Source organism: Haliotis rufescens, unplaced genomic scaffold, assembly GCF_023055435.1.
Source record: "Haliotis rufescens isolate VD_foot unplaced genomic scaffold, xgHalRufe1.0.p SCAF_21, whole genome shotgun sequence".
In the NCBI taxonomy this organism is placed as follows: Eukaryota; Metazoa; Mollusca; class Gastropoda; order Lepetellida; family Haliotidae; genus Haliotis; species Haliotis rufescens.
In genome coordinates this window covers 7,208,227-7,232,188 of record NW_025963902.1, presented here as the reverse complement: position 1 = coordinate 7,232,188, position 23,962 = coordinate 7,208,227, and the positions used below count along the sequence as shown (strand labels likewise).

The 23,962-nt window shown below is 40.8% G+C and overlaps 1 protein-coding gene across 3 annotated transcripts; it reads right to left on the bottom strand.

Moving 5' to 3' along the window:
• Positions 1 to 1,227: 1,227 nt before the first annotated feature.
• On the bottom strand, positions 1,228 to 16,490 carry LOC124111511 (zinc finger protein 658B-like). Of its 3 annotated transcripts, none has more exons than XM_048401188.1 (2): positions 16,322 to 16,490; positions 1,228 to 3,697 (listed from the first exon to the last, which is right to left on the bottom strand). In XM_048401188.1, the coding sequence occupies exons 1-2, from the start codon at positions 16,392 to 16,394 to the stop codon at positions 1,887 to 1,889; spliced, it is 1,884 nt and encodes a 627-aa protein (XP_048257145.1). In that variant the 5' UTR covers positions 16,395 to 16,490; the 3' UTR covers positions 1,228 to 1,886. The 3 variants fall into 3 exon arrangements, with proteins under 3 accessions (XP_048257145.1, XP_048257144.1, XP_048257146.1); XM_048401187.1 differs by lacking the exon at positions 16,322 to 16,490 and adding an exon at positions 10,424 to 10,481 and having other exon boundaries at positions 1,228 to 3,993; XM_048401189.1 differs by lacking the exon at positions 1,228 to 3,697 and adding an exon at positions 12,538 to 15,172 and having other exon boundaries at positions 16,322 to 16,487.
• Positions 16,491 to 23,962: the final 7,472 nt, after the last annotated feature.

Below are 23,962 nucleotides of genomic sequence, written 5' to 3'. Positions count from 1 at the left end.
GCCACATCAGTGTAAACTGTGTGTGCGATGTGGTTCTCCTGTGTGTAAAGAACAACCATAAGGGACGTAAAGTGGTGGAAATAGTTCTCCTGTGTGTAGTGAAAAATTGTAAGGAACTTTCACTCAAAATAATGGTGGAAATAGTTCTCCTGTGTGTACAGAACAATTGTAAGGAACTTTCACTCAAAATAATGGTGGAAATAGTTCTCCTGTGTGTACAGAACAATTGTAAGGAACTTTCACTCAAAATAATGGTGGAAATAGTTCTCCTGTGTGTACAGAACAATTGTAAGGAACTTTCACTCAAAATAATGGTGGAAATACTTCTCCTGTGTGTACAGAAAAATTGAAAGAGACTTTCACTCAAAATAATGGTGGAAATAGTTCTCCTGTGTGTACAGAACAATTGTAAGGAACTTTAACTCAAAATAATGGTGGAAATAGTTCCCCATGGGGACAGAACAGTTGTAATAGCCTGACACAATCATTGGGAAATGTTTGACTCTGGGTGGTCAACACAGATGCTCATTGTTAACTGTTCGATTTGGGTAAATATATCAAACCATGTCCTTATGCATGGTCTACAGCACGGGGATGGTGCTGATAAATCTAGGAACATAATCGGGGCGAACCGGGATTCGAACCCACAATCATAGGTGTCTGGCGTGCCCAAGGGACGCAACTCTGTACAGAGAATTGCGGCGCCTAAGACGACTGGGCCACCCGTGCCCCCTGCAGGATCTACAAGTGTATTAAGAGAACCATAACTAATAACGATAAATTGGCTTGAATGTGTTAATTGGCTCGAAGAAATCTTCAAGGGATACTTCTTATTGGGTTGCGTCCCTTGGGCACGCCGGAAACCTATGGTTGTGGGTTCGAATCCCGGTTCGTCCCAATTATGTTTCTAGGTTTGTCAGCACCATACCCGTGCTCATCGGTCTCACCGAAGTGGTAAACGACTTAGACCTGCATCACTTCGGGCTTTCCTCCCACATTAAGCTGACACGCCGAGATATAACTGGAATAATGTTAAAAGCGACGTTAAACCCAACTCACTCACTCACTCACTTCTTATTGGCAGGGGCGACTGTGATATAGTGTTAGCCACATACACCTAATGAGGTTGCAGGTCACAGCAAATATGTTAATTGCCTTGTTTTGACCAAGAGTCTAGTGGTGTATAAGAACGATCAGCACACTAATTAAACAGGCTAACTACCTTGTTTGTCAAAGCAGGGTTGTAGACGATGACAGTTAGTTTATTGTCTTGTTCTGGACAGGCTAATTACTGGTCAACTCTGCAACATACAGAGTTGCTGTATGACTACATGTAAGGAAGATAAGATAGCCTTTGATTTATCCCTGTCCAAGAGCACGTGGTGTAAACATGTGGTCACTACATGGCCAGAGGATTATTAACGACCGAGATAGATAGCATTGGATTTAAATATCCCCTACGCAGTAACATGAACTTGCTTACGTCCTCCACGAGGCAAACTCTAGGCCTCAAGGTCAACGGGCAAAGCCCTGCCACCCCTTAAATACGGAGGTGGTTTCAGAGACGGTAGACAGACGACAGACCGAGACAGGCAAACATGACCAGCATCACACTGTGAAAAGGTCCCGAGCGTCAGAGCCATTTTGTACACTTTGTAAACCTTTATTCCTGAACTATGAAACGTGTGATGTTACATCCCTCGCTACATTCAACACACTGATAAGTTGGATTCCACGGTGAATCCTTGTGTTTCTGCAGATTACCTGAGTGTGTCAATCCTTTCCCACAAACAATGCACCCGTAAAGGTTTGATTCCATTGTGAATCATCCCTTGTGTATGCAGAGTACCTGAGTGTCAAAATATTTTCCCACATCGAACACACTGCTAAGGCTTGTTTCCACTATGAATGGTCAGGTGTCGCTTCAGGCTATTTGAGTATGTAAACGCTTTACCACACACATCACACTGATACGGCTTTCTAGCACTATGAATGGTCATGTGTTTCTGCAGGCTACTTGAGTGTGTGAACCACTTATCACACACAACACACTGATAAGGCTTGATTCCAATGTGCATCCTCATGTGTTTCTGCAGGTCACCTAATAGTGTAAATGTTTTCTCACACACAATGCATTGGTAAGGCTTGATTCCGCTGTGAATCCTCATGTGTTTCTTCAAGCTAAATAGTTGTGTAAACCATTTCCCACATTCAGGACACTGATAAGGCTTGATTCCAGTGTGAACCGACATGTGTCCCTGCAGGAGACCTGACCTTGAAAATTCTTTACCACATTCAAAACACTGATAAGGCTTGATTCCACTGTGAATCATCATGTGTGTCTTCAGGTTACCTGATTGTGCAAATGCTTTCCCGCATTCAACACACTGATGAGGTCTCATTCCAGTGTGAATCGCCATGTGCTTCTTCAGAGTACCTGATACTGTAAATGTTTTCTCACATATATTACACTGATAAGGCTTGACTTCACTGTGAATTCTGATGTGTTTCTGCAGATTACTTGATTGTGCAAATGTTTTCCCGCATTCAACACACTGATGAGGCTTGATTCCACTGTGAATCATCATGTGTGACTTCAGGTGATATGAATGTCTAAATGCTTTCCCACATTCAACACACTGATACGGTCTGAGTCCACTGTGAATCGCCATGTGCCTCTCCAAAGTACCTGATCGTGTAAATGATTTCTGACATATTTTACACGGATAGGGCTTGACTCCACTGTGAATCCTCATGTGTTTCTTCATGTTACTTGATACTGTAAATTCTTTTCCACATTCAACACACTGATGAGGTTTGATTCCAGTGTGAATCGCCATGTGATTCTTCAGAGTACCTGATCGTGTAAATGTTTTCTCACATACATTACACTGATAAGGTCTGAGTCCACTGTGAATCATCATGTGTTCCTGCAGAGTACGTGATCGTGTAAATGTTTTCTCACATACATTACACTGATAAGGCTTGTCTCCACTGTGAATCCTCATGTGTTTCTGCAGGGTATTTGATCGTGTCAATCCCTTCCCACATTCAACACACTGATAAGGTTTGATTCCAGTGTGAATCCTGATGTGATTCTTCAGAGTACTTAATCGTGTAAATGTTTTCTCACATATATTACACTGATTAGGCTTGACTCCACTGTGAATCCTCAAGTGTATCTGCAGGTAATTTGATCGTGTAAATTCCTTCCCACATTCAACACACTGATAAGGTTTGATTCCAGTGTGAATCCTCATGTGTGACTGCAGCTGACCCGATTGTGTAAATGTTTTCTCACACACAATGCACGGATAAGGCTTAATTCCACTGTGAATCCTCATGTGTGCCTGCAGATGTCCTGAACCTCTAAACCTTTTACCACATTCAACACATTGATAAGGGTTGCTTCTACTGTGTACGTTCATGTGTTTCTGCAGGCTGCCTGACTGTGTGAACCCTTTCCCACATTCTACACACTGATAAGGTTTGATTCCAGTGTGAATCAGCATATGTTTCTGCAGATGACATGATAATGTAAATGTTTTCTCACACACGATGCACTGATGAGACTTGATTCCACTATGAATCATCATGTGTTTCTGCAGGCTACCTGACTGTGTGAACCCTTTCCCACATTCTACACACTGATAAGGTTTGACTCCAGTGTGAATCAGCATATGTTTCTGCAGATGACCTGATAATGTTTTCTTACAAACAGTGCACTGGTGAGGCTTGATTCCACAGTGAATCGCCATGTGCCTTTTCATGTCTTCTGATTTAATAAATGTTTTCCCGCATGCACTACACGTTGATTGATCTTCTGGACCACCACAATCTTTGTGTTCCTTGAGATCACCTATTTCCTGAGTGTCAGTAATTTCCAGCAATTCTCTCTCACAGTCACTGACTACACATGTTTCAGAAACAGAGCCAGGATTCTGTGGTTGGCTTTGTACTTCCATTGTTAACTTGTGGATGTTATGGTGTTCACTGAAAACAAAAGAGTTGTCTTTTATCATGATAATGCATTTTCAAAAGATGTTTCCACAAGAACACCAACAATAACGAGGGCTGAGACCCGTGAAGATCCGGGGTATAATAGGTCTTCAGCAACCCATGTTTGCCGTAAAAGGCGACTAACGGGTTCGGGTGGTAAGGTTCGCTGACTTGGTTGATGCATGTCATGGATCCCAATTGCGTGGATCGATCGATGCCCATGATATTAATCACTGGATTGTCTGGTCCATACTCGATTATTTACAGACCGCCGTCATATAGCTGGAATATTGCTGAGTGCGGCGTTAAACAACAAACAAACTATACACAAGTTGGTGATGTGTTATGGATCATGATGTAAGACCTGATTTTGTTCATGTTTTTCCCACATTTAACACACTGATAATAGCTGTTTGTGGTAATTTCATACCCCAAACGAATTAGTACTGCGGGAAAACACCAGACATTTCGTACCAGTGGAATATTCGTACCCAGAAAAATGACACATTTCGTACACTATTTAGTATTTCTAAGTATACCATTATAAGGTTATATTAGCGCCCTCAAACGGCCATGTGTGACGTCACAGTCCAGTCAATTTATAAACACTATGAATCATCATGTGTTTCTGCAGGCTACCTGACTGTGTGAACCCTTTCCTACATTCTACACACTGATAAGGGTTGCTTCTACTGTGTACATTCATGTGTTTCTGCAGGCTGCCTGACCATGTGAACCCTTTCCCACATTCTACACACTGATAAGGTTTGACTCCAGTGTGAATCAGCATAAAAAAAAAAAATTATGTTTCTGCAGATGACCTGATAATGTTTTCTTACAAACAGTGCACTAGTGAGCCTTGATCTCACAGTGAATCGCCATGTGCCTTTTCATGTCTTCTGATTTCTAAGTACACCATTATAAGGTTAGATTAGCGCCCTCAAACGACGTCACAGTCCAGTCCATTTATAAACAGTGAGTCAGTATGGTTCTACGCCGCTTTTTGGAATATTCCAGCAACATCACGGCGGAGGACACAAGAAATGGGCTTCACACATTGTACCCATGTCGGGAATCGAACCCAGGTCTTCGGCGTGACGAGCGAACGCTTCAACCATTAGGCTATTAGGCTAGGCCATTTTTCTTTGTCTCATGGAGGCCGCCGTTATGGAATTGCCTGTATCAGTGCTTCGCAAGCGCAGCCAAAGGCTGGTCTCCAGGAGAGAAAACTAGGGATTGGGTCAGTGCGGTTAAATGGATAAATGGATCACTGTCAAACGAGACACCACTCCATAAGTATGAAATGATCTACCATGGATATCATTCGCGACGTCATTTTGTAATCTTTGCCGTACTGTCACTTAAATTTGAGTGTTGCCTTTGTGTATGACTTCCCGGCTTTGCGAGCTACATACAGGTTCAAACATACCAAATCACAAGCAGTTTTCGCAGCCTTCAGTGCAGAATGAATCACATGGCAGCTGTAATTTTGTATGTTTTGTTTTAAATGTACATCAATCCATTAATTAAAACTGACCATGTACTTTTATATATTTAGAGCTGTCTTTTTTTACATGATAACTTACAATGTTAGCTGAATTCGACCGCGGATAGGGGGCACGGGTGGCCGAGTCGTCTAAGGCGCCGCGATTCGCTGTGCAGAGTTGCGTCCCTTGGGCACGCCAGAAACCTATGATTGTGGGTTCGAATCCCGGTTCGCCCTGATTATGTTTCTAGGTTTGTCAGCACCATACCCGTGCTCGTGGGTTTCACCAAAGTGGTAAACGTCTGAGACCTGCATCACTTCGGGCTTTCCTCCCACATTAAGCTGACACGCCGTGATATGACTGGAATAATGTTAAAAGCGGCGTTGAACCCAACTCACTCACTCTAAGCATTTGGAATAAAAACGTTGAATGGGTTAAAATGAAGGCGCATTGGTAGCTCCTGAATTGGAACCGAATGCATTAATTATGCGAATGAAAAAGAACAATATCGGATTTGACAGCGGTCATTAGCGAAATATGTGCACAGCTTCTATGGGAAACTAGGTCAAATGCAGCGGAATAACTTCGGCTGTATCCGTCAGAAGCCGATCTCACTTACATAAGAACACTTTCTTCCGGAAACAGACAGCGTGAGGGACATTGCGGAGATACACCAATAAGCGATAAGCTAAGTAGTTTCTTTTGGTTTGTCTGACTCGAATTCTTGACTTTAACATTTTTAAGCATAAAATTCATGGCATTGAGCATCAGAATCTGTTATCTAAAAGTAGAAGACGTGTTTTCTTAAATCAGTTATAGCAAATATATGGGTAGACTAACATCTAGTCAAACAGTTGTTAAGTTCTGTTCATAGAAAATATAATAAAAAGGAGCAAAGATACTCTCGTCATTTCCTGATACTGCAGTAATCTAGACTTGCCTACTAATATAGACTTGCTTGGGCTTTTTTTGGATATATTTGTTTCAGGGTCAGTATCACAGACTATTAAATGGGCAGTAGTCAGGCATGGTCTCCGACCACGCTGAAGATGCCTGACATCTCGCCCATCCCCCAACAGATCCCAGCAATCTTGGCAACTGTTTGGTAGCCAAAACAAACGCATCGGGATCTCGTAATGGTATGTTAATAAAATACAGTAAAGTACGGTTATAACGAACTCAAAGGGACTACTAATTTTAGTTCGTTATAACCGTAGTTCGTTATAAGCATATATACAGCATAACTACAGCAAATAGTCGGGACCAAAAAAGTAAGTTCGTTATATCCGTCAGTTCGTTATAAGCGTGTTCATTATAACCGTAGTTTACTGTACTTATAAATTAATATTATTGCTTAAGTGCCAATCAGCCACAGAAGAATTCCTTACTGCTGGCGTTGACTGACATAATTTTGTTATAAGCCGTATAGTATCACCAATTATTGGGCAAATACAAGATATTGAGTTCTTAGACGTAAACAATGAATAAAATTATGGGCGAAGTAATTTATCTAGCTCTATGACTGATACGTTTTCCAATCGACTCCCATCAAAATACATAGATAATGCATACAAAATACATTACTGAACTATATTATTGCTGATCATGGATTATCTGTATGGAAGGGGCATTTTTCATTCATATTCATAGGAGGGCCTGATATACGACTTCTAAGAGAAACATCATCTTATGCACAGTGAAAAACTACATCAAGTCCCTTCAGCGAATTCAGCGTAAACAGGTGATAAATTTTTTTTGATCAATGAAACTTGAGATAAATTACTTACAGACTTGACGATGTACCATTTAAATTGTCTTTTCTCTTCTGCTGGACATTTTTTTATTTGCAGAAATTAGGTTTGCCGTGTGTTTTTCCCATTAACTAAACCGGAAATAACACCTAGCTGTACATTTTCTACCAATCTACCCGTGATTCGGTTAATAATACCCCCCAAAACGTATAACTTGAAAGGATTTTGATGCAATGTTCGGAATACTTGTATTCTGAAATTTTTATTTTATCAGAAATGATATTTTCAAAAATACCGTATTTTTAGTTGCAAGTTTTACTAAATAAGATAATATTAACCATAATCACTTTTGTACAGCTGGACGTTATTGGCGGGTAAGTTTTACGTATGAATAAGAAATGACCAGTCACCGCTGAGGCCTCTCGGTTTCTGCTGCAGTTAATGGATAAAAACAAAATGCAAAAATCGTAATTACAACCGACAAAAGTTATATGTATAATATCAGGCAGTTATACATATCCTATATCCACAAAGTAGGTTGGTTTGTTGTTTAACGCCGCATTCAGCAATATTCCAGCTATATGACGGCAGTCTGTAAATAATCGAGTCTGGACCAGACAATCCAGTGATTAATATCACGCGCATCGATCCACGCAATTGGGATCCATGACATGCATCAACTAAGTCAGCGGGCCAGACCACCCGATCCCGTTAGTCACCTTTTACGGCAAGCATGGGTTGCTGAAGACCTATTCTACCCCGGAATCTTTACGGGTCTATATCCAGAGAGAGGAATAATATCCCTAGTCTGTCTTACAAATCAAATATAGCCCATGCAAGTCTATAATGTTTGGCAAGTCTAGATTACTGCAGTATCAAATGAAGAGAGTCTCTGGGCTCCCTTTTATTATCTTTTTGTTAAGATAATTGAACAACTATTTTTTTTCCCTGTACGATATGATCATTTCAGAGACTAGATGATGGTCTATAACATCCCATACATATCAAGCTGTACAAAGAAACTTGATCGATGTCACGTGTCTTTGTGACAATCTAATATTTTGATACATATCGATATATAGATTCGTGTTCGTTTCTCAAATGACCACGTAAGTTTGTTTCAGGTGTTTCACATAGGTGTCAAGTCTCATTGGTCAGCTGAGATAGCACACGTGACAACTATGTTCATGATGTCCATGGTTCTTTAAAAAATCCAAATGATCAATCAATCAACGTACTATCGGCTAATCCTTTGACCAAAGTATGTTGTTTTGACATAAGCACTTCACGCCCAGATATGGGTGTATTTCGTCTGCTTTAGTAAACCTACGTACATGAACACTAACTTTTGACAAATCTACTCCGCAAGATAACATTGATTTATCAATCAAATTATCGGTTAATCCTTTGATCGATGTTTTTTCAGGAACTCAACTGATCATTCTTCTCTTACTGTGTTGCCATGGTTATTACTTAACATGTAGTCCATTCACCGCATCAGACTGGATTTATAACCCAGTCTTCTATTGACTAATTACCCCAGACACAAGAAATGCCAAAAGGGAACCGCTGATTGCTATATATCACACGAAAGCAGCTTCACACATTGTACCCATGTCGGGAATCGAACCCGGATCTTCGGCGTGACGTGCGAAAAATTCCTCTGCTGGATATTAATGGAAGATATGAAGTTTATAAAATCCATAATTTACCTGTTCCAAGGTGTGGAGATAAACTACAATCAAATGGGTTAAGTGATATAGCTGCGCAATGCCAGCTCAAACCCAGTACACTTACATTGAAAACTGAGCGAACAAAATTTGTTTTACTGACCTCGGAAGATCTAGAGGTGTGTAATAAACCGCTAAAGGGTTACTGTTCCATTCAAAGCCCAGTTTATCCTATAAACCTCAGTAAAGTGTGTATAACCCGGGGTATTTGAAAATAAAGAAAATGACTTTAAACAGCAGTGCGAAGCTATTATCAGGTTGAGGGGCGTTCGGGTAGCCTCGTGGTTAAAGCGTTCGCTCGTCACGCTGAAGACCCGGGTTCGTTTCTCGACATGGGTACAATGTGTGAAGCCCATTCCTGGTGTCCCCCGCCGTGATATTGCGGGAAAATTGCTAAAAGCGGCGTAAAACCGTACTCACTCACTCACTGTATATCCTCTACACCCCTAGAGGCAGGGATGAACGTTATTGAGTAATTTGGCAGTCTTTGTCAGACAATCTGAGTGGCTCTACCACTAATTCTATCTGATTATATTGATGACTTTATCTTCTTGTTCCTTCAGCATCCGACAGTCGATAGTATACAAAACCCATGGAATGGGAAAATGGGGTTTTAATTGCGGCTTCAAATAAATCAAATTGTTCTTTTTAATAGTATGGGTCTGTTGACATGATATTATAACGTGATATTATTAAAGATCAACCTATAAAATACAGAAATGGTATCCAAATCAATATGTCACCAATATGTAAAATGCGACTAAGCTTGTCGTAAGAGCCGACTAACGGGATCGGGTGGTCAGGCTCGCTGACTTGGTTGATGCATGTCATCGTATTCCAGTTGCGCGGATCGATGCTCATGATGTCAATCACTGGATTATCTGGCCCAGCCTCGATTATTTACAGACCGCCGTCGTATAGCTGGAATTTTACTGCGTGCAGCGGTAAACAAAAAAACAAACAATCTGTCATCTTATAATCCACGCATTCAGAAATCCGAACATGTTTTCACTGCGGGTAAAAATATGAGTCATTGCTGGTGGTGTGAGGCAGTCGGATAGAAGCCAGAGTGTAGTTTCCCTTTATTTATAATATAAGTAAAAATGGACGTTATTCTCCTGACATACACGTTGCAACAGTATTCATGATGCCACGGACATTTTCTAAGCTCCCGTTCTAGCGTCTTTCCGTAGTAAATACATAAACAGCTGATAAAGCGTGCGCCACGTGTCCATATCGAATGGAAGCCGCCATTGTTGAGTCGTGGCTGTATCACTGAAGCGCACGCGCTGCCTACCTAGACAACCAGGTCTCCAGGAGAGAAACACAGGGGATAGTGAGTTAAAATGGATAAATAGCCACGATCACAAAGAAAGGAGACGCATTTCTCTAAGCAGACGCTGTCAAATCATCTAACTTCGAAGCCATGTAATATTGTAATCTTGTAATTACTTACATTCGGTTGTTGCCTGTGCACGACCTCCCGGCTGTGCTTCCTGCACGTTATGACGAGCGCTGGTGGGGTTGTGTTACTATTTTAAGAATACATCCTGTCTTTCGCTTCAACCAGAGTCGATATACATATGTACCTAATATGGGCTCTGCCTCAACAGCGAGTGAGTGAGTATAGTTTTACGCCGCTTTTAGCACTATTCCTGCAATATCACGTCGGAGGACACCAGAAATGTACTTCACACATTGTACCCATGTATGGAATAGAACCTTGGTATTGGGCGTGACGAGCGAACCCCTTCACCACCAGGCTACCCCACCGACCACCTCGGTAGAGGCAGGGGACCGGTCTGTTTTTCTATAACTTAGTTAATCGAACACCTATTTCTATGCGGATTTGTGTTTTTATGACAAATACTGAAAACAAAGAGTAGAAATGGTAATGGTATTAATATTCCTATTTATTTTATTTTTTTGTGGTAACATTCATTGTACTCGCATCTCTTGCTTTAATGAAGTTTGTAAAGAACTTATTTAGTTTTCATTAAGGTGCATTGATGTTTCAAATTGATAAACCCATCAATATATGATTCATATTTTCTTAGCTAGGCTACGCAGATAAACTCAGGGGTCGAACGATCGCATCAAAAAGTGGAAGAGATATGACAATCGGTATTAGACAACTGACGTTAGGAATGTGAGAATATGCGGGAAATACCAAACTTATCCCACCTGTTCGCAAAATGGACTTGTCCGACATTGCCGAGGTCGGATTCCCTTCATCATTATGTAAATACGGGTAAATATATTTCAAGTTTGTACGGTTTAGTAACATCCTTAAAGAGGCTGAACATAATATTGATATCTCATGTAAGAAATAATCGACTGGCGGTTTATTCTCCCTGCAGTGTTTTATTGTAAAACTGCTAATCGTCGTTTATTTTTAGATTAACTTTATTTCATTTGCTTGAGTTTTAGTTGAGATACCTATTGCCAACAATATCAAAAAGGGGCGGTAGGGTAGCCTGGTGGTGAAAGGGTTCGCTCGTCAAGCCGAAGACCCGGGTTCGATTCCGTTCATGTGTACAATGTATAAAGTCCCCCCCCCCCCCCTTCCTGGGGTATTGCAAAAAGCGGCGTAAACATACTCGTGCTCTTCAACGTCATAAATATCTTATGTATGAATTTATCTATCAGTTAGCTTTATTTGATGTGCTTTATGTTTGTTTTAGTTCCGATAACTCTTGCCTCCAAATTCATAAATGCTACATATATCGTATTGATAAATATTGTATAATTGGTTTTTTTTAAATATTAAGTTTCGTTTGTTTGTTTGTTTGGTGTTTAACGCCGCACTCAATATTCCAGCTATATGACGGCGGTCTGTAAATAATCTAGTCTTTACCAGACAATCCAGTGATTGATATCATGAGCATCGATCCACGCAATTGGGGCACGATGACATGCATCTACCAAATCAGCGCGCCTTACCATCCGATCCCGTTTGTCTCCTCTTACGACAAGCATCGTATTGTATACAGAAGTGAGTGATAAGTATTATATATAAATTAATAACGTGTTTTATATTGAAATAACTGTTTTGTATAAATGCCATTGTATTGTGTAACGACGTAGGGGACGTAGAGTCAAGAACGTGTAGTGCATGTTGACAGACACAATATATTAATGTATGTATGTATGTAGGTCGCTGGAGTCCCTGGGTGACCTGTGGGTGACCGCCCGGTGACCGGATGAGGTTAGCGGTCAGGGATATCTATCTGCATCCGGCCACTAGACCACAGCATAAAGTGGCATCCCCGTGTTGTCGTACTTTGCAGCCGTACGATACACTTTTGAAGTGTAACATTAATCCATACAAAGAATTTATGGTTCCATGAAAACTTATTCACACTCTATGGAAAATGTCTCACTGAAAATTTGGTTATTTTTTGTTTATTTGTTTGTTGTTTAACGCCGCACTCAGCAATAGTCAAGCTATATGACGGCGGTCTGTAAATAATCGAGGCTGGAACAGACAATCCAGAGATTGACATCATGAGCATCGATCCACGCAATTGGGACACGATGACATGCGTCAACCAAATCCTGACCACCCGATCCCGTTTGTCGCCTCTTACGACAAGCATAGTCGCCTTTTACGGCAAGCACGGGTTGCTGGAGACCTATTCTACCCCGGATCTTCACGGGTTAATGTTACGTGAACTTGTCACAATGGTTCAGTAATAATTTAAGTGGGCACGGGTTGCAGGTCACAGCAAATATGTTAATTGCCTTGTTTTGACCAAGAGTCTAGTGGTGTATAAGAACAATCAGCACACTAATTAAACAGGCTAACTACCTTGTTTGTCAAAGCAGGGTTGTAGACGATGGCAGTTAGTTTATTGTCTTGTTCTGGACAGGCTAATTACTGGTCAACTCTGCAACATACAGAGTTGCTGTATGACTACATGTAAGGAAGATAAGATAGCCTTTGATTTATCCCTGTCCAAGAGCACGTGGTGTAAACATGTGGTCACTACATGGCCAGAGGATTATTAACGACCGAGATAGATAGCATTGGATTTAAATATCCCCTACGCAGCAAGAATATGAACTTGCTTACGTCCTCCACGAGGCAAACTCTGGGCCTCAAGGTCAACGGGCAAAGCCCTGCCACCCCTTAAATACGGAGGTGGTTTCAGAGGCGGTAGACAGACGACAGACCGAGACAGGCAAACATGACCAGCATCACACTGTGAAAAGGTCCCGAGCGTCAGAGCCATTTTGTACACTTTGTAAATCTTTATTCCTCAACTATGTAACGTGTTATGTTACATCCCTCGCTACATTCAACACACTGATAAGTTGGATTCCACGGTGAATCGTTGTGTTTCTGCAGATTACCTGGGTGTGTCAATCCTTACCCACAAATAATGCACTCGTAAAGGTTTGATTCCATTGTGAATCATCACTTGTGTATGCAGAGTACCTGAGTGTCAAAATATTTTCCCACATCGAACACACTGCTAAGGCTTGCTTCCACTATGAATGGTCAGGTGTCGCTTCAGGCTATTTGAGTATGTAAACGCTTTACCACACACATCACACTGATACGGCTTGCTAGCACTATGAATGGTCATGTGTTTCTGCAGGCTACTTGAGTGTGTGAACCACTTATCACACACAACACACTGATAAGGCTTGACTCCACTGTGCATCATCATGTGTGTCTTCAGGTTACCTGATTGTGCAAATGCTTTCCCGCATTCAACACACTGATGAGGTCTCATTCCAGTGTGAATCGCCATGTGATTCTTCAGAGTACCTGATACTGTAAATGTTTTCTCACATATATTACACGGATAAGGCTTGACTTCACTGTGAATTCTGATGTGTTTCTGCAGATTACTTGATTGTGCAAATGTTTTCCCGCATTCAACACACTGATGAGGCTTGATTCCACTGTGAATCATCATGTGTGTCTTCAGGTGATATGAATGTCTAAATGCTTTCCCGCATTCAACACACTGATACGGTCTGAGTCCACTGTGAATCGCCATGTGCCTCTCCAAGGTACCTGATCGTGTAAATGATTTCTGACATATATTACACTGATAAGGCTTGACTTCACTGTGAATTCTGATGTGTTTCTGCAGATTACTTGATTGTGCAAATGTTTTCCCGCATTCAACACACTGATGAGGCTTGATTCCACTGTGAATCATCATGTGTGTCTTCAGGTGATATGAATGTCTAAATGCTTTCCCACATTCAACACACTGATACGGTCTGAGTCCACTGTGAATCGCCATGTGCCTCTCCAGAGTACCTGATCGTGTAAATGATTTCTGACATATATTACACGGATAGGGCTTGACTCCACTGTGAATCCTCATGTGTTTCTTCATGTTACTTGATACTGTAAATTCTTTTCCACATTCAACACACTGATAAGGTCTGATTCCAGTGTGAATCGCCATGTGATTCTTCAGAGTACCTGATCGTGTAAATGTTTTCTCACATACATTACACTGATAAGGTCTGACTCCACTGTGAATCCTCATGTGTTTCTTCATGTTACTTGATACTGTAAATTCTTTTCCACATTCAACACACTGATAAGGTCTGATTCCAGTGTGAATCGCCATGTGATTCTTCAGAGTACCTGATCGTGTAAATGTTTTCTCACATACATTACACTGATAAGGCTTGTCTCCACTGTGAATCCTCATGTGTTTCTGCAGGGTATTTGATCGTGTAAATCCCTTCCCACATTCAACACACTGATAAGGTTTGATTCCAGTGTGAATCCTCATGTGTGACTGCAGCTGACCCGATTGTGTAAATGTTTTCTCACACACAATGCACGGATAAGGCTTAATTCCACTGTGAATCCTCATGTGTGCCTGCAGATGTCCTGAACCTCTAAACCTTTTACCACATTCAACACATTGATAAGGGTTGCTTCTACTGTGTACGTTCATGTGTTTCTGCAGGCTGCCTGACTGTGTGAACCCTTTCCCACATTCTACACACTGATAAGGTTTGATTCCAGTGTGAATCAGCATATGTTTCTGCAGATGACATGATAATGTAAATGTTTTCTCACACACGATGCACTGATGAGACTTGATTCCACTATGAATCATCATGTGTTTCTGCAGGCTACCTGACTGTGTGAACCCTTTCCTACATTCTACACACTGATAAGGTTTGACTCCAGTGTGAATCAGCATATGTTTCTGCAGATGAACTGATAATGTTTTCTTACAAACAGTGCACTGGTGAGGCTTGATTCCACAGTGAATCGCCATGTGCCTTTTCATGTCTTCTGATTTAATAAATGTTTTCCCGCATGCACTACACGTTGACTGATCTTCTGGACCACCACAATCTTTGTGTTCCTTGAGATCACCTGTTTCCTGAGTGTCAGTAATTTCCAGCAATTCTCTCTCACAGTCACTGACTACACATGTTTCAGAAACAGAGCCAGAATTCTGTGGTTGGCTTTGTACTTCCATTGTTAACTTGTGGATGTTATGGTGTTCACTGAAAACAAAAGAGTTGTCTTTTAGCATGATAATGCATTTTCAAAAGATGTTTCCACAAGAACACCAACAATAACGAGGGCTGAGACCCGTGAAGATCCGGGGTATAATAGGTCTTCAGCAACCCATGTTTGCCGTAAAAGGCGACTAACGGGTTCGGGTGGTCAGGTTCGCTGACTTGGTTGATGCATGTCATGGATCCCAATTGCGTGGATCGATCGATGCCCATGATATTAATCACTGGATTGTCTGGTCCATACTCGATTATTTACAGATCGCCGTCATATAGCTGGAATATTGCTGAGTGCGGCGTTAAACAACAAACAAAGTATACACAAGTTGGTGATGTGTTATGGATCATGATGTAAGACCTGATTTTGTTAATGTTTTTCCCACATTTAACACACTGATAATAGCTGTTTGTGGTAATTTCATACTCCAAAGGAATTAGCACTGCGGGAAAACACCAGACATTTCGTACCAGTGGAATATTCGTACCCAGAAAAATGACACATTTCGTACACTATTTAGTATTTCTAAGTATACCATTATAAGGTTATATTAGCGCCCTCAAACGGCCATATTCAACGCGATTTTTCGCGAATTGTGTGACGTCACAGTCCAGTCAATTTATAAACACTATAAATCATCATGTGTTTCTGCAGGCTACCTGACTGTGTGAACCCTTTCCCACATTCTACACACTGATAAGGGTTGCTTCTGCTGTGTACATTCATGTGTTTCTGCAGGCTGCCTGACTGTGTGAACCCTTTCCCACATTCTACACATTGATAAGGTTTGACTCCTGTGTGAATCAGCATAAAAAATTAAAAAATTATGTTTCTGCAAATGACCTGATAATGTTTTCTTACAAACAGTGCACTGGTGAGGCTTGATTCCACAGTGAATCGCCATGTGCCTTTTCATGTCTTCTGATTTCTAAGTACACCATTATAAGGTTATATTAGCGCCCTCAAACGACGTCACAGTCCAGTCCATTTATAAACAGTGAGTCAGTATGGTTTTACGCCGCTTTTTGGAATATTCCAGCAACATCACGGCGGGGGACACAAGAAATGGGCTTCACACATTGTACCCATGTCGGGAATCGAACCCAGGTCTTCGGCGTGACGAGCGAACGCTTTAACCATTAGGCTATTAGGCTAGGCCATTTTTCTTTGTCTCATGGAGGCCGCCGTTATGGAATTGCCTGTATCAGTGCTTCGCAAGCGCAGCCAAAGGCTGGTCTCCAGGAGAGAAAACTAGGGATTGGGTCAGTGCGGTTAAATGGATAAATGGATCACTGTCAAACGAGACACCATAAGAAGCCGTTATGAAATGATCTACCATGGATATCATTCGCGACGTCATTTAGAAATCTTTGCCGTACTGTCACTTAAATTTGAGTGTTGCCTTTGTGTATGACTTCCCGGCTTTGCGAGCTACACACAGGTTCAAACATACCAAATCACAAGCAGTTTTCGCAGCCTTCAGTGCAGAATGAATCACATGGCAGCTGTAATTTTGTATGTTTTCGTTTAAATGTACATCAATCCATTAATTAAAACTGACCATGTATTTTTATATATTTAGAGCTGTCTTTTTTACATGATAACTTACAATGTTAGCTGAATTCGACCGCGGATAGGGGGCACGGGTGGCCGAGTCGTCTAAGGCGCCGCGATTCGCTGTGCAGAGTTGCGTCCCTTGGGCACACAAGAAACCTATGATTGTTGGTTCGAATCCCGGTTCGCCCCGATTATGTTTCTAGGTTTGTCAGCACCATACCCGTGCTCGTGTGTTTCACCAAAGCGGTAAACGTCTGAGACCTGCATCACTTCTGGCTTTCCTCCCACATTAAGCTGACACGCCTTGATATGACTGGAATAATGTTATAAGCGGCGTTAAACCCAACTCACTCACTCACTCACTCTAAGCATTTGGAATAAAAACGTTGAATGGGTTAAAATGAAGGCGCATTGGTAGCTCCTGAATTGGAACAGAATTCATTAATTATGCGAATGAAAAAGAACAATATCGGATTTGACAGCGGTCATTAGCGAAATATGTGCACAGCTTCTATGGGAAACTAGGTCAAATGCAGCGGAATAACTTCGGCTGTATCCGTCAGAAGCCGATCTCACTTACATAAGAACACTTTCTTCCGGAAACAGACAGCGTGAGGGACATTGCGGAGATACACCAATAAGCGATAAGCTAAGTAGTTTCTTTTGGTTTGTCTGACTCGAATTCTTGACTTTAACATTTTTAAGCATAAAATTCATGGCATTGAGCATCAGAATTTGTTATCTAAAAGTAGAAGACGTGTTTTCTTAAATCAGTTATAGCAAATATATGGGTAGACTAACATCTAGTCAAACAGTTGTTAAGTTCTGTTCATAGAAAATATAATAAAAAGGAGCAAAGATACTCTCGTCATTTCCTGATACTGCAGTAATCTAGACTTGCCTACTAATATAGACTTGCTTGGGCTTTTTTTGGATATATTTGTTTCAGGGTCAGTATCACAGATTATTAAATGGGCAGTAGTCAGGCATGGTCTCCGACCACGCTGAAGATGCCTGACATCTCGCCCATCCCCAAACAGATCACAGCAATCTTGGCAACTGTGTGGTAGCCAAAACAAACGCATCGGGATCTCTTAATGGTATGTTAATAAAATACATATAAATTAATATTATTGCTTAAGTGCCAATCAGCCACAGAAGAATTCCTTACTGTTTGCGTTGACTGACATAATTTTGTTATAAGCCGTATAGTATCACCAATTATTGGGCAATTACAAGATATTGAGTTCTTAGACGTAAACAATGAATGAAATTATGGGTGAAGTAATTTATCTAGCTCTATGACTGATACGTTTTCCAATCGACTCCCATCAAAATACATCGATAATGCATACAAAATACATTACTGAACTATATTATTGCTGATCATGGATAATCTGTATGGAAGGGGCATTATTCATTCATATTCATAGGAGGGCCTGATATACGACTTAATAGGGAAACATCCTCTTTTGCACAGTTAAAAACTACAGCAAGTCCCTTCAGCGAATTCAGCGTAAATAGGTGATAAAAAAATTTGGTTGGTCAAGGAAACTTGAGATAAATTACTTCCAGACTTGACGATTTACCATTTAAATTGTCTTTTCTCTTCTGCTTGGACATTTTTTTATTTGCAGAAATTAGGTTTGCCGTGTGTTTTTCCCATTAACTAAACCGGAAATAACACCCAGCTGTACATTTTCTACCAATCTACCCGTGATTCGGTTAATAATACCCCCCAAAACGTATAACTTGAAAGGATTTTGATGCAATGATCGGAATACTTGTACTCTGAAATTTTTATTTTATCAGAAATGATATTTTTCCAAAATACCGTATTTTTAGTTGCAAGTTTTACTAATTAAGATAATAATAACCATAATCACTTTTGTACAGCTGGACGTTATTGGCGGGTAAGTTTTACGCATGAAAAAAAACAAAAACAGTCACCGTTGAGGCCTCCTCGGTTTCTGCTACAGTTAATGGATAAAAACAAAAGGCAAAAATCGTAATTACAACCGACAAAAGTTATATGTATAATATCAGGCAGTTATACATATCCTATATCCACAAAGTTGGTTGGTTTGTTGTTTAACGCCGCACTCGGCAATATTCCAGCTACATGACGGCGGCCTATAAATAATCGAGTCTGGACCAGACAATCCAGTGATTAATATCATGAGCATCGATCCACGCAATTGGGATCCATGACATGCATCAACTAAGTCAGCGGTTGCTGAAGACCTATTCTACCCCGGAATCTTCACGGGTCTATATCCAGAGAGAGGAATAATATCCCTAGTCTGTCTTACATATCAAATATAGCCCATGCAAGTCTATAATGTTTGGCAAGTCTAGATTACTGCAGTATCAAATGAAGAGAGTCTCTGGGCTCCCTTTTATTATCTTTTTGTTAAGATAATTGAACAACTATTTTTTTTCCCTGTACGATATGATCATTTCAGAGACTAGATAATGGTCTATAACATCCCATACATATCAAGCTGTACAAAGAAACTTGTTCGATGTCACGTGTCTTTGTGACAATCTAATATTTTGATACATATCGATATATAGAGCCTTTTGGGGTATCTTAATTCGTGTTCGTTTCTCAAATGACCACGTAAGTTTGTTTCAGGTGTTTCACATATGTGCCAAGTCTCATTGGTCAGCTGAGATAGCACACGTGACAACTATGTTCATGATGTCCATGGTTCATTAAAAAATCCAAATGATCAATCTATCAACGTACTATCGGTTAATCCTTTGACCAAAGTATGTTGTTTTGACATAAGCACTTCACGCCCAGATATGGGTGTATTTCGTCTGCTTTAGTAAACCTACGTACATGAACACTAACTTTTGACAAATCTACTCCGCAAGATAACATTGATTTATCAATCAAATTATCGGTTAATCCTTTGATCGATGTTTTTTTAGCAACTCAACAGATCATTCTTCTCTTACTGTGTTGCCATGGTTATTACTTAACATGTAGTCCATTCACCGCATCAGACTGGATTTATAACCCAGTCTTCTATTGAGTAATTACCCCAGACACAAGAAATGCCAAAAGGGAACCGCTGAATGCTACATATCCTCTGGGGCGGTCAGGGTAGCCTTGTGGTTAAAGCGTTCGCTCGTCACGCTGAAGACCCGGGTTCGATTCTCGACATGGGTACAATGTGTGAAGCCCATTTCTGGTGTCCCCCTGCCGTGATAATGCTGAAATATTGCTAAAAGCGGCGTAAAACAATACTCACTCACTCACTCACTCACTGTATATCCTCTACACCTCCAGAGGCAGGGATGAACGTTATTGAGTAATTTGGCAGTCTTTGTCAGACAATCTGAGTGGTTCTACCACTAATTCTATCTGATTATATTGATGACTTTATCTTCTTGTTCATTCAACATCCGACAGTCGATAGTATACAAAACCAATGGAATGGGAAAAGGGGGTTTTAATTGCGGCTTCAAATAAATCAAATTGTTCTTTTAAATATTATAGGTCAGTTGACATGATATTATAACGTGATATTATTAAATATCAACCTATAAAATACAGCAATAGCATCCACATCAATCTGTCACCTTGCCCGTGAAGATCCGGGGTAGAATAGTTTTGCTTGCTGTAAAATGCGACTAAGCTTGTCGTAAGAGCCAACTAACGGGATCGGGTGGTCAGGCTTGCTGACTTGGTTGATGCATGTCATCGTATTCCAATTGCGTGGATCGATGCTCATGATGTCAATCACTGGATTATCTGGCCCAGCCTCGATTATTTACAGACCGCCGTCATATAGCTGGAATTTTGCTGCGTGAGGCGGTAAACAAAACAAACAAACAATCTGTCATCTTATAATCCACGCATTCAGAAATCCGAACATGTTTTCACTGCGGGGAGACATATTTTTTATCAAACTATAACCATCAGGGGAATTTCCAAATAACGGCATCCGATGAGGTTGTCGCGCTCTGTTGCGTTAGCCAGCTGATCGACTCACGGCAGCTACTGAATAAAAATATGAGCCTTAGCTGGTGGTGTGAGGCAGTCGGAAAGAAGCCAGAGTGTAGTTTCCCTTTATTTATAATATAAGTAAAATTGGACGTTATTCTCCTGACATACACGTTGCAACAGTATTCATGATGCCACGGACATTTTCTAAGCTCCCGTTCTAGCGTCTTTCCGTAGTAAATACATAAACAGCTGATAAAGCGTGCGCCACGTGTCCATATCGAATGGAAGCCGCCATTGTTGAGTCGTGGCTGTATCACTGAAGCGCACGCGCTGCCTACCTAGACAACCAGGTCTCCAGGAGAGAAACACAGGGGATAGTGAGTTAAAATGGATAAATAGCCACGATCACAAAGAAAGGAGACGCATTTCTCTAAGCAGACGCTGTCAAATGATCTAACTTCGAAGCCATGTAATATTGTAATCTTGTAATTACTTACATTCGGTTGCTGTGCCTGTGCACGACCTCCCGGCTGTGCTTCCTGCACGTTATGACGAGCGCTGGTGGGGTTGTGTTACTATTTTAAGAATACATCCTGTCTTTCGCTTCAACCAGAGTCGATATACATATGTACCTAATATGGGCTCTGCCTCAACAGCGAGTGAGTGAGTATAGTTTTACGCCGCTTTTAGCACTATTCCTGCAATATCACGTCGGTGGACACCAGAAATGAACTTCACACATTGTACCCATGTGGGGAATAGAACCTTGGTATTGGGCGTGACGAGCGAACCCCTTCACCACCAGGCTACCCCACCGACCACCTCGGTAGAGGCAGGGGACCGGTCTGTTTTTCTATAACTTAGTTCATCGAACACCTATTTCTATGCGGATTTGTGTTTTTATGACAAATACTGAAAAAAAAGAGTAGAAATGGTAATGGTATTAATATTCCTATTTATTTTATTTTTTTGTGGTAACATTCATTGTACTCGCATCTCTTGCTCTAATGAAGTTTGTAAAGAACTTATTTAGTTTTCATTAAGGTGCATTGATGTTTCAAATTGATAAACCCATCAATATATGATTCATATTTTCTTAGCTAGGCTACGCAGATAAACTCAGGGGTCGAACGATCGCATCAAAAAGTGGAAGAGATATGACAATCGGTATTAGACAACTGACGTTAGGAATGTGAGAATATGCGGGAAATACCAAACTTATCCCACCTGTTCGCAAAATGGACTTGTCCGACATTGCCGAGGTCGGATTCCATTCAGGGAGTCATCATTATGTAAATACGGGTAAATATATTTCAAGTTTGTACGGTTTAGTAACATCCTTAAAGAGGCTGAACATAATATTGATATCTCATGTAAGAAATAATCGACTGGCGGTTTATTCTCCCTGCAGTGTTTTATTGTAAAACTGCTAATCGTCATTTATTTTTAGATTAACTTTATTTCATTTGCTTGAGTTTTAGTTGAGATACCTATTGTCACCAATATCAAAAAGGGGCGGTAGGGTAGCCTGGTGGTGAAAGGGTTCGCTCGTCAAGCCGAAGACCCGGGTTCGATTCCGTTCATGTGTACAATGTATAAAGTCCCCCCCCCCCCTCCTGGGGTATTGCAAAAAGCGGCGTAAAACATACTCATGCTCTTCAACATCATAAATATCTTATGTATGAATTTATCTATCAGTTAGCTTTATTTGATGTGGTTTATGTTTGTTTTAGTTCCGATAACTTTTGCCTCCAAATTCATAAATGCTACATATATCGTATTGATAAATATTGTATTGTTTTTTTTAAATATTAAGTTTCGTTTGTTTGTTTGTTTGGTGTTTAACGCCGCACTCAATATTCCAGCTATATGACGGCGGTCTGTAAATAATCTAGTCTTTACCAGACAATCCAGTGATTGATATCATGAGCATCGATCCACGCAATTGGGACACGATGACATGCATCTACCAAATCAGCGCGCCTTACCATCCGATCTCGTTTGTCTCCTCTTACGACAAGCATCGTATTGTATACAGAAGTGAGTGATAAGTATTATATATAAATTAAGAACGTGTTTTATATTGAAATAACTGTTTTGTATAAATGCCATTGTATTGTGTAACGACGTAGGGGACATAGAGTCAAGAACGTGTAGTGCATGTTGACAGACACAATATATTAATGTATGTATGTATGTAGGTCGCTGGAGTCCCTGGGTGACCTGTGGGTGACCGCCCGGTGACCGGATGAGGTTAGCGGTCAGGGATATCTATCTGCATCCGGCCACTAGACCACAGCATAAAGTGGCATCCCCGTGTTGTCGTACTTTGCAGCCGTACGATACACTTTTGAAGTGTAACATTAATCCATACAAAGAATTTATGGTTCCATGAAAACTTATTCACACTCTATGGAAAATGTCTCACTGAAAATTTGGTTATTTTTTGTTTATTTGTTTGTTGTTTAACGCCGCACTCAGCAATAGTCAAGCTATATGACGGCGGTCTGTAAATAATCGAGGCTGGAACAGACAATCCAGAGATTGACATCATGAGCATCGATCCACGCAATTGGGACACGATGACATGCGTCAACCAAATCCTGACCACCCGATCCCGTTTGTCGCCTCTTACGACAAGCATAGTCGCCTTTTACGGCAAGCACGGGTTGCTGGAGACCTATTCTACCCCGGATCTTCACGGGTTAATGTTACGTGAACTTGTCACAATGGTTCAGTAATAATTTAAGTGGGCACGGGTTGCAGGTCACAGCAAATATGTTAATTGCCTTGTTTTGACCAAGAGTCTAGTGGTGTATAAGAACAATCAGCACACTAATTAAACAGGCTAACTACCTTGTTTGTCAAAGCAGGGTTGTAGACGATGACAGTTAGTTTATTGTCTTGTTCTGGACAGGCTAATTACTGGTCAACTCTGAAACATACAGAGTTGCTGTATGACTACA